Source organism: Lissotriton helveticus, chromosome 2_1 (genome assembly GCF_964261635.1).
Source record: "Lissotriton helveticus chromosome 2_1, aLisHel1.1, whole genome shotgun sequence".
Classification (NCBI taxonomy): domain Eukaryota; kingdom Metazoa; phylum Chordata; class Amphibia; order Caudata; family Salamandridae; genus Lissotriton; species Lissotriton helveticus.
This window is the reverse complement of record NC_136059.1, coordinates 294,469,732-294,481,735: the sequence shown is the minus strand read 5'-3', so window position 1 is coordinate 294,481,735 and position 12,004 is coordinate 294,469,732. Positions and strand designations below refer to the sequence as shown.

General features: G+C 43.3%; 1 protein-coding gene across 1 annotated transcript in view; it reads left to right on the top strand.

Annotated features, from left to right (window-relative positions):
- The window catches only part of TXNL1 (thioredoxin like 1), a 143,666-nt gene that overhangs the window by 48,141 nt on the left and 83,521 nt on the right, over positions 1-12,004 (top strand). The window contains exon 3 of the mRNA XM_078674852.1: positions 5,680-5,853. Coding sequence (XP_078530978.1) covers positions 5,680-5,853 — 174 coding nt within the window. The remainder of the gene's footprint in view (positions 1-5,679; positions 5,854-12,004) is intronic.

Here is a 12,004-nt window from a genome sequence, read left to right as displayed (position 1 = left end):
AAAGGAGCCGATCCAATTAGCTCATTTAGTTGGTGGTTCAGTAGACAAAGCTTTAAGAGATATGTTGTGGTCTTATCACGATGGACCAAATGCCGTTTCTAGCATCTCCACTTTAATAACTCAAGGGAAGGAAACCTCAGTTTCTAAATTGAGGCCTAATTGGCTCAATGGAGATAGTCCATTGTTGGTTCTAAATTGAGGCCTAATTGGCTCAATGGAGATAGTCCATTGTTGGTTGACAGAGGTGAAATTATTGATTGAGGAGAGGATGTGGCTTAATGGCCTGAACTTCTCACCTCCGAACCTCTAGGAACCAGGTTGGAGTCTCTGCGTCTGCATCAACATCCTATGATTCTGGGCAAATCACTTAATCTCCCCATGCCAATAATTCCGCTCCTTGAGACCCTCACGGGGGATTTTCCACACTTAACAAATCCTGGATTTATATATTGATAAAGTGAGTGCACAAAATAAATTCAAAATATGGTATAACAACAAATGAACGCTAAGTACTGGGAAAATGTGTAGTCATAAGAAAACCTGCTAATCCTCAGAACACATTTTTTACCCTTTTCTGTGTCTGTAAAAATCAAATTTGTCAAACACAATGTGGTAATTTTAGAAGTTGGACGCACTTGGAGCATGGGCAGAATAGTTAAATACCCTGTAGCCCAGATACCTAAAGTTGGGGGAAACAACATACCAGCAAGGAAACTGAGACAGTCTCCACCAACCGGTGTTCTAGAGTGCTCAGACTACCTACTTGGGGGGGAAAAGACTATCTGATGTACTAATAATATAGTACTATGCATTCTTCCCTTTTCCCTCTGCTTTCTTGGGTGAGGGAGTGTGTTGTAAATTATTTTCCCAGTGGTATATTCCCTCATCCTATTTCCCCTCTTAGCACAGTCTATGCTAAGCAACCGTTTAGCATGTTGACTTAATGGTAATTTAGAATGTTTGTGTGAGGGAGTTCTGAGACTGCAGTTGGATGACTGAGCAGATATTGGACGTGCATTACTCCTGACAAAGAAAAGTACTTTGTAACCTACCTAAGCTCATGTGATTTACTACAGTACTCCGTCAAATGAAGTTCTTCTTGTGTCTTTAAAACTGATTTTATATTAACACTTAGTGTAACAATTACACCTTTCTTAACGATAAATGTAGTCTTACTTCATTATCATTTCTATTACCTGTAAAATTGTTTTAGAGTGGCGTATAGGTGTTATTGTATTCTGGAATATAAATCTTTCCTATTGCTAAAAGTTAAGCATTATTCTCATCATGTTCAACTAAGAAATCAAATATTGTGCCTTGTGCACATTTTAGGTTGTATACTCATGTTATTGTTAATAATACCATGCATTTTTGTAAAAAGCATGCATTTGGGTAGATTTCATTGATCAGATTCTATTTACATAAATCATGGTGGCGGTGGGACATTTGTGGATTCTTTCTGATTCTGGAAGAGTATGGCACACTAATGGAAAGAAAATGTATGATTGTTGTCACATTTAGATGTTTGCAGGGCATTTTGGTTAAGAAAACTTGTTAGAATTCAGACACTACCCTGTACTCCCCTGGGTTTCTACTTTATGAAAGTATTGATAGATTTTCCCTAGAGACAATGTACACCCTGCCAGAAAATGCAAATATGACTTCACAACCAACTATTCATTAAGTACATACACATACTGAGTTGGATTTGGCATGAGGGTGAGTGATGGTTCAGTACATAAAATGTTATTAACTAGATTTCACACAAACAATGCAGTGTTAATAGTTAAAAACCTGAACCAATCACTCACAGCATGTGAGCTGTAAAGCCACTGCAAGGCGCCAACCTCTTTACAGGCCAGGCAAACTACTTTCAAATGTGAAGCATACAAGACCATTCACACTGCCAGCCGCGGGCCCAGCACATTACAACACTCACATCAACAGGCAGCGCCATTCAAGGGTCCATCCCTTTCATACGCCCACATGCCTGACACAGCAACCACTTCGGCTGATGGAATGTGTGGTCCACAAGCCAATTGGCAATAGATACAAAACTATAACTACAAGCACAACAGCTCTAACTAAATACATCACGCTCTTGCCAACCATAAAATCTGAACAAAAAATATTAAATGATACAGACCAGTCAGTTTACTTATATGCTCATGGTTGCAACCAAAACCTCTGTTGCGTGTGGTACAATTTAAAACATGTGGGCACACACAGCCCAGGATTAGGACAATTGGGGCAGTACATATCTCCTTCCACACACGTCTTCAGGCACAGGCTCTACACTTCTTAGCTGGAAAGTCGTTTTTGGCTGTGGGAGGAAGGTTATCAGGAAAGTGGCGATTTTTCAATCTAGCCACATCCTGCGCCACTGCTTCTCTAGGAATTCTTGCCTGTTCCACTAAAACAAGGCTGCATATTGGAGACTGCTGAAACTGAACAATTGTCATCTTTGACACTGGATAGCAATCCTTGAATACAACAAATGCATTGTAGCTTGCTAAATGGATAGCAAACTTCTTATACCAAACGTGCGCCTTATGAACAGTAGTGAAAGGTTCCAAACTCTGATCTACATCACCCATGTGCTTATTGTAGTCTAAAATGCACACAGGTTTGCACACTTCAGCAACCTAACTCTAAACAGTCACAGGTGAAGTACTTTCATCATGGATGGTAGCCCGCATATAAAGATCTCTCCTGTCAGAAAATTTCAGAGCTAGAAGCTCATCACTACGCAAGGCTCTGCACTGTCCCTACACAAGTTTTTTTTCTTTCACAAACCAGCTCTTTTTGCTAACCTTTATGGTTAGAGCGGATTGTGCCACAAGCAACAGTGTCCACATGGAACAATTCCTTGAACAATGGCACTCCAGTGTAAAAGTTATCTACATATTAATGGTGACCTTTGTTAAAAATTCCTCTACCCAGTTCCCACACAATTTTCCCTGGATTCCAAAAGTGGCCGAACAACCAAGCGGGTCAATACTGGAATCCCTACCAATGTAGACTCTGGAATTATAGACCTATCCAGTTTTTTTCTCTCTGACAGCCTTTACATCTTATTTCCATAATGTGCCCTCTTGCTAGGAATGTACTGCCTAAAGAATAATCGGCCCTTGAACAGGACCAAAGACTCAACAACAGCTATCTCTTTCCCTGGCACATAGATCTCTGAAAATCCATCAACAAAGTAATCAAGTACAGGTCGAACCTTAAAAAGACGGTCACAATCAGGGTAATCTCTGGGTAACGTAATTGCATGATCAGAAAAATGCAACATCCGAAGAAGCAAACACCTACCGATTACGACTCATGGTTACAGGAAATACAGCAGTTGCCATCAAGGGATTAGTAGACCAATATGAAGACAGCGATGGCTTCTTTATCAGGCCCATCAAGAATGTTAAACCCTAGAAATTCTTCAGCTCATCCAGATTTGTGGGAGTCCACCGGGCAGCTCTAGAGTGGGGCCTAAGTCTGGCACTATTGTCCCTGAAATACTGTTCAGCTTACAAATTTAGTCTGCTCAACCACCTCAGCCAAAAATACATCGTCCATAAACAACTGAAAGAGATTAATTGGCAAAATATTTTCACAATTCACTCTACACCCTGCAACACCACTAAAGACAGGCTGCACCATGCTTGGGTCAACCCACAGTCCAGCACTTCCAATGGGAAGCCTTGCAACCCTGGCCTGCAATCCAGAAGCCTTTTGCTGCACTATCGGCACATCATTGTCCTCTAAAACAGGCACTTTATCCGCCCTGAGAGTAGCTTCATCCGCACTGAGAGTAGCTTCATCATCAGATAATTCCTCTCTGACAAATTCACTTCCAGAATCCTGGCCTTCCTCCTCTGCCTCAGATGCAGAGTTAGTCCCATAATCATGGTCAGAAGAAGATTCAAAGCACCCCAACATCCTGCTTGAGAGGTCATCCTGCGGCTAGCCATAATCCTTAGTTATACAAGTAACTTGACAAATAGGTCAACAGTACCCAACACTGTGTAAAAAAAAATCATAAACTAATTGTGGACATATCAAACAAAAATAAAAACTATAGGCATATAGCAGTTGCAAGGTAAAGTCAATCAATACAAAGCACATAAATACCTATATACTGGAAAACAATACCACTCACTTTCCAGAGGCAGCTAGGCTCACCAGCACATTCTCTGCACAGACTTAGCAAACACCAATATCCCACTAAAAAAGAAAACAAAAGAAAATCACACACAAAGCAACACAATACACATTGTGCACAAATAAAAGTAAAAACAGAAGCTAAGTAGGCTGATATTATTACATTTCCAAAAAACAGATTCATGAAGGTCATCGATACACATTTGTAGTAAACAATATAAAAAAAGTTTCATTACCAAACACTTTCAACTAAATAAACTTCAACTCTATCAGTGCCGAAACCGCAAGCACATGTTGCACCAAAGTAAAACAAAAGCTTTGCACTAAAATGAAAAGGAGAACAAAAAAAGTTACGATCACAAATAATGGCAAAACACGCAGACCATCAGCCGAACTACATTTAACACACAAACTTTCCCTGGGGGCACATGGGCTTAAAAATACAAGGCCTATGAGGGACAGAAACAGCCACAATATTCACCCCTCCAAAAGGGAAGCCACCCAAGGGACAACTCCCCTAATCATTATGTGCCATAAACAATAAAATTCCTGGTGGTCTCGCCAAATGGTCCTAAAAAATATACAGCCAATCTGCCCCTAAGGGTGGCAGAAATTGCCAAAATGGACAAAAAAGTATCACCCCCCCCCCCCCCCCCCCCCCCCGTCCCCATGGGGGCAACTGTTGCCCAAAGGGTTGCTCACAATATGCTCAATAATGCAATCCCTGGCTCCTAGAACCCCCAACGAAACAAAAAATACTACCTTGGTGGTCCACTGAATGCATTACTGCTCCATGATTGCAGGCTTTTCCTGCATCGTGGAGCAGGAATCCATTCAAAACGGGCACAGAGGGAAAGGAAAAACTCTTTCCTTTCCCCCTGTCTGTTTTCCCAAAAAGACACCGCCAGCCCCCCACCTCTCCCAAGAAAAGGACGTACCTCTATCATGTCCTCTGTCTGGACGTGCACATATGGCAACATGGTTATCCGATAGCCGAGGGAGGGGTTGGAGTGGCAGCGGAAGCACTTCCGCTGCCGTCTCCAGTGGGGGCATGTTAGAGACAGTCCACGGGGGAGCGCCAGCGCTTTCTCAAGCGGACTAGTTCCAGGACTTAATGGTTACGTCCTTGGCACAGCAACACCGCTTCAGACTAAGTAACCATTACGTCTTCAGCACTGAACTGCCACGCATTTGTACCTTTTTGTTCAGCTTGTTTTTCTTTCTTTGCATTTGCTATACCAGGTCTTACTTTCCTGATTAATTTTTATTACAAAAATTGTTTGCTTTTTTTTTTTTACTTGTCCCTTACTCTAACCTCTCCATATTCTTCTGCTTAGTTTATTCTAATGATGGTGCTGCTAAAGTGTCTGTATTGCAGCTACAAGTTTGAATAATACTTAAATGTTTTGATCATTTGATATAAGAGCTGTGTTTTGAATATTAATTATGAACTTAAGCAAACTAAGCATGTATACATTTACATTTACTAGTTCTATGCTAAAAAATCTGATTTTTCTTCAGGGTACTGCTGCTGCTAATAATATATCTGCAACGCCCACATTTCTATTCTTCCGAAACAAGGTGAAAATCGATCTTTACCAAGGAGCAGATGCTGCAGGCCTAGAAGAAAAAATTAAACAACACTTGGAAAATGATCCTGGGAACAACGAGGATTCTGACATTCCTAAAGGATATGTATGTATAAACTTTAAACTGCAAAAGTGACCCAAAATTTGTCATGAAATCTATTACAAATGAAGTGTCAATTGCGTGACAACCCTATTAAAAAATGTGCTGCTCTTACAAAATGCCTATTAATAGGCTCAAGCTTCAGTGTTGGTATGTGTGGTAATATTTGTTATGAAAGGCAGGTCAAAACTTCTGACTCTTTTAGGACATGGTCATTTGCTGTGTTCTGGCGTCATTTTACGTGTTCTATAGAACTACATTAAATTTACAGATTGAACTGGAAACAGAGGCGAAGAGACGACTATTGTGAGAAGTTGGCCTGATATATGATGTTTCCAATTCTGGAACCACCTTGTATCAGTCCAAATATCAGAGATACCAATCGAACAGTGGTTAGGCCTAGGGCCTAGGGAATCGCTGGGAGCAGTCGGGACAAGCAATGCTGAAGTCGGGAAAAGCCCGCGGGATTCGGGTGCAGCGCTGAAAGCGCACGCATGCACCAATGTTAGTCAATGGTGCGTAAAAGTTACACAAAGAGAGTTTAAGGACACTGCCGCTGAACCTAGAGGGACAAAACTTAAGACACAGACTCTAGAGGTGTGTACCAGTGTGGGAACACCGGCGTTGCAATGTTACCTCACCCACTGGAAGCGGGTGCACAGGGTCGAAGTAGTGTCGGGTTTAGTCACGCTGATTCTTGGTGCTTGGAGCTGAAGAGGCTGCAGGCGCTGTGAAGGAGAAGTTTCCGGTGGGATCCAAGGGTGGATCGAAGTCGAAAAGTACCTGAAAGCAGAGGGGACAGAGTCTGGGTCACTCAGCAGTGACCAGGGTGGAACCAGGACGGAACCAGGCAATGTCGGGCGCAATCAGGTGGTTGTCGAGGAGCTTCTCTCCGCTGTCACGTGGGCTCTGGGGCATCTACGAAGTCCAGGAGCAGGTCACGATCTGTCCCACGCAGGCTCTCGCCGTCGGCGCTGTCGGCTTCAAGATTGGAGCAAACAACACTTGGCAAAAGCAATCCACGTGGAACCGGAAGATTGCTTCTCACTCGGACCAGGAGGGTCAGAGTGGGGGCTCCTTTTCAGGAGAGCTGGTGCAAATCTGGAGCAACCAGAATCGCAAGTCGTTTATCAAGTTTCGTCGGCACAGGGGCCACAAGCCGGCTGGCAAGTGACCGGGCCAACGCGTTGAGCCAAAGAAAGCAGAAGGGCCCCACGCAGCACTCGTCGAGTGTGGAGGGCTGAACTTCGGTGCAAGAGTGGCTCAGGGTTGGGGCTTCTCAAACCCCGGTGTACAGCTTCGAGGGTCACTCGTGGGCTGCACGGTCAGCGTCTCGTGGTCTTTCCAAGATGGCGTGCCCCACGCTTCCGGTCGCCTCCACGGGTCTCAGCTCTGCAGGGACTATGGATCGGGCTGTTAGAAGGCAGGCAAGCTTGATCTCGTCGATCTCTGTCGCTCGAGTTCCGGCGGGAACTGCAACAAAGCAGATGTCGAGGGCTGGATGGTGCCTGTTTGCACAGGGTGGTCACTCCTTGACCACAAGGGAGATTCTTCAGTCTTCTACGTTGAGTAGGATGTCGAAGGGTCCAGAGTTTCGTTTCTTATATTTCATCAGGATAATCTGAGTGCTTTGGCACTGCTCCCATTCTTATACCAATCTAGGGGGCTGGATTACCTGCTAGGTCCCCTCCTATGGGTGGGACCCAGGAAGTGGGTGGTTACACCCCCTTCCTTTGATCCAGGCCGCGCTGGCACGAGGGCTGGAGTGCCCCTGAACCAGTTTGGCCGGATTATGCAAGGGGCAGCCTTGTGCTCCCCATGCAGTGTCTGGTTTCTTTCAAACCTCCCTGCTACAATCCACTATCTCCTGTCTGTGGGGGTGTAACACCTCCCTGCGACAGGAAACCCTTTGTCCAGGCCCCCTTGGCTGAGTTTCGGTCAGCTTCCGGGGGTCAGACTTGTGTCTGTGGCAGAAGCATCCATTTTGTGGATCCAAGGTCCTTTTAGAAATTAACCGCATTTAAGTAAAGTAACATGTCTTACCCCTCTAGAGGGGTGGAATGCTATCCCCGTCCCCGGAACTGGCGAGGGGATAGTATTCCAAATCGTATGACACCTTACACGACATGTTTTGATAAAGCCAAACCAAAGTTGCTATATAACCGCGAGGATTACGATGCACTTAAGAGTATATGGTATGGCATTATCCCGGAACAGCTTAGGGAGTTGTTCCCGACAGCTGCAGACAGGCTCAGCTCATGCTAGAGCTCCATCTCACATTAAACCACGCACTCTGCCTCCAGGATTGATGAGGCCTTCCATAGGAGTGGCTCACTGGTTTATATGTGTCCAGATATAGGTTTAAATATAGGTATACTATATCTAAGCAAGGGGTGACTACACCACCTTGCCCCAGCTGAGTGATCAGCCAGTTGTGTCAATTTAAGAACCGGCCAGGGGTGGCAAAAGATATGCTGCAGCCCCTGGTAGGCCTTGGTGGCACCTATGCCCTGGGCACCTATACTGCATGGTACAGGGCTGACAAGGAGTCCATTTCCAATTGTGGTATGTACCTAGGGTACATGGAATCCATTTTACAGAGAGAGCAGATGGCCTGGGGCCCTGATTAGCAGGGAACCAGGCCAACTAAGTCGAAAACCAGCTAAACACAAGGCAAAAAATCTGGGGTAACCATAGTCAGGTAGCCACCTTCCTACAACTATCATTATATATTTATTGTGAAAGTGCTGATGGGAGATAGGGCGATTTCTTGGGCCCCATCCAAAAATTCAGAAGAGTGTTTTAATCAATTAAAACCAAAGATTTGCACCCTACATTTTTAGGTCGAGCCTGAACAGCACCTGCGCTGCGATGCTTGTTGTATTGTGGTAGGTACTTGACAATGCCATTTATTTTTCTATTTTAAAAACAACACAAAAATAAATGGCATTGTCATTTACAATTCCAATAGTTCAAACTCAAAAAAATGCAAGACTTTATTGCATTGCAAATGCTTGTAGTGTGTTAAGAACGCTGATGCGGGCAACAGTTAAAAGACTTCTTTATTAGACCGGCATTAACAGCTAGCCAAACAGCTCTTCGCTTTCCAACTGTCTGTCCTACTTGTTCTCTTGTCACCATGGCAGCCTTAGTCATATCATGAAACTGTGAGTGTCGCAGTCCTAACAAGCAGTAACCAAGTTACAACACATTCCCCTTTTTTCACATAAAAGTAAATATTATTCTTTACTGTAGAACTAGCAAGGAACTGAAAAGCATAGAAGGAGGATGCAGAATCATAATAGTAACCACACCTAACTGGAAAGCAGCTTACGCTGATTGAAGGAAATGAATAGAGATGCTAGGACACATAAAATAAGAAAACAAGAAAATTCAAATAGAAATAAAATAGATACAGGTGCATGATATTTAGATAATATATACATTGCATGTGACCCAAATCCAACAAAACTGAAAAGAAATCCAAAACCAAGTGTCAATCATGCATAATTAGAGTGGCAACATGAAAGTTAAACATAGTAATCCAAATGTGTAGCCCTGTGGCTGGGACGGTGACTACGGTGGGCATTGCCTTAGAACAATATATCACCAACCTTCCAGCTAATGTCACCTCCGCTGTAACGTCTGCAACCACTCTCGTCAGATAAACCCTTAGAACCTCCCTTCACTAAACGTGACGTACTACACACGCTACCTTCATCCACCACCACAACATTCCTTTTAAATTGAATTATGTGTCTCGGACCAAGGAAATTCGACCTTCCTTTGGGAGAACACACTAGACTTTTAATGAAAACCACATCCCCCATAACCCCACTCATGAGCACATGCCTTGTGTCTGTCATTGAAACACCTCTTGTAATTCTGCTGGTGAAGTCTGACAGACTGGGGTTCAATCTTATGTTCCTGTTTCCTGAATTCTAGCCAGGCAGGGTTCAGCTTGCTTCCCGCTAACCTGTCCTTTAAACACAAGAAAAGAGACATTTTATTGGCCCAAATAGGGAGCATTACGGTATGCCCAGAGTTTCTCACAGAGCACCGCCTTCAAGGTGACACCCTTTTCAACTGCTGTCTGAGCACAGATCTCAGTCAAATAATACATACACACCACCAGCTCATTATCCTGGGGAGAATATAATGCAGTTCGGTAGTATTTTCTGGCACGATCCTTCCGTAGCTTTCTCATTTCCAGGGATATAAATTGCACATCATTGTCAGTAATGATGGTTTTGGGCACACATTCGCAAGTAAACAGCTATTGTAGGAACTGTTTAGTGGTGACAGAGTTCACACAGCTTGTTGTAACCCCGTTCGAAGTGTAGTCTTCCACAACCAACACACATCTCTCAGAGGAAGGTAACAATTCAAACGGGCCCTCAATAACCAACCCTAGCTGGATATCTGGAGATTGAGTAAGAGTCCTAACAAATCTGGATTTATCACTCCCTGCACATTGTATACAATCTTCAACCTGTCGGTCAACTCCAGGCCACCAGTAGCATTCTCTCACTCTGGAATCTGCAAATTTTTTAAAGTAAATATAGGTAGTGCAGGAATAGACATCGTGTGGGATACACTGAAAGCCGGTATACAAGGGGAAACTCTTTAAGATATTCTTTGATCCGTAATAAAAAAACGACAACAAAGACATGATTTACAGAATCGACTGGGCCAAGCAGAGGAGGATTTAGTGGGGACTATACAACGGGGGGGGGGGATGTGGAGGATGCACAAGCAAAAGTAGCAGTTGTTAAATTCTCTGTTATGGAAATAATTGCCACAGATAAACTTATTGTATGGAAAGAGAAGGCATATGAGTGCAGTGAGCAGATTGGCATCATCTGGCAACAAGAGCGAGACAAAAAACAATGCAGAACTTAATACAAGAAATTCTGGATCCCACGTTGGGAGTCGTAACAGACCCAGATAGCATCCGAAACAAATTTGATGTATTATCCGACGTTATAGCAAGATGATGTAAATGGGTATACAAGAGAAGTTAATGAGTATCTGGACTCAATCCCTGGAAGACAATTTTCAATAGACGACCAACAACTGATTATCTTCCACAGTGGATCAAGATACTATTATGTATCGATAGCCTACCTAACGGTGAGGCGACCGGATTGGATATTATTTCCCCCGATTTTTTTTTCTTCAAAAAATTCTCGCAGGAACTTAAAGAATGTATGACCCAACTGTTTGTCCACCTGTTCAAGGGGGAAAACCTCCAAACTCTTGGTCCTCCACTAAAATAGTAATCTTCCTCAAAAAAGAATAAACCAGCGTGTGAGCCCAGCTCACATCGTCCAATTATACTGATCAACAGCGACAGTAAAATCTATTCGAAAGTGTTAACAGCTCGTATGGCGCCAATCATTCAAAAGGTGATCTCAATCGACAGCATGGATTCATTCCAGGGCGTGGGGCGATTGACCATATGAGGAGGGTTATAACACTCCTGAATTCCTGAGTGGTATCCAAGGACCCCATGGCTTTAATCTTATTGGATGCAGAAAAAGCCTTTGACAGGGTCTCGAGACACTTTTTATGGGATGTCCTGTCAATGGTTGGAGTCAAAGGTCGGCTGTTGCAGGCTATCCAAATGCTTTATCATCATCCAGCAGGCACGGATTTTGTCAATGGTGCTCTTTCACATCCATTTGTAATAACCAGGGGGACCCATCCGGCTCACACTTGATGTTTGCGGTATATATTGACCCCATCTGAGGTTGATTAGAAAATAATCCGGCCATTAGATCCCTCATGATACATGGCTGGGAGACAATTGTTAGCATATGCTGACGACATTGCCCTTGTTACCCCTACTATCGCTCTACAAGAGAATGAAGAATACAAATTTGGCACGATTTCTGGGTATACAGTTAATCGTGGTACAACATAAGTAGTGATCAGTGGGATTACAGGGATAGATGACTCTAGGATGGTCAAGAATGCGACGTATTTAGAGGTTAATATTTCTGCAAACATGGAGGAGATCATAAAAGACAATATAGAACCTCTTTAAGTTTAAACTAAACAGGATTTACTTAAGCTAAACAATTTACATTTATCTATTATTGGAAAATACAATATAGTTAAAATGCTATTCTTTCCTAAGACATCATAACAATGA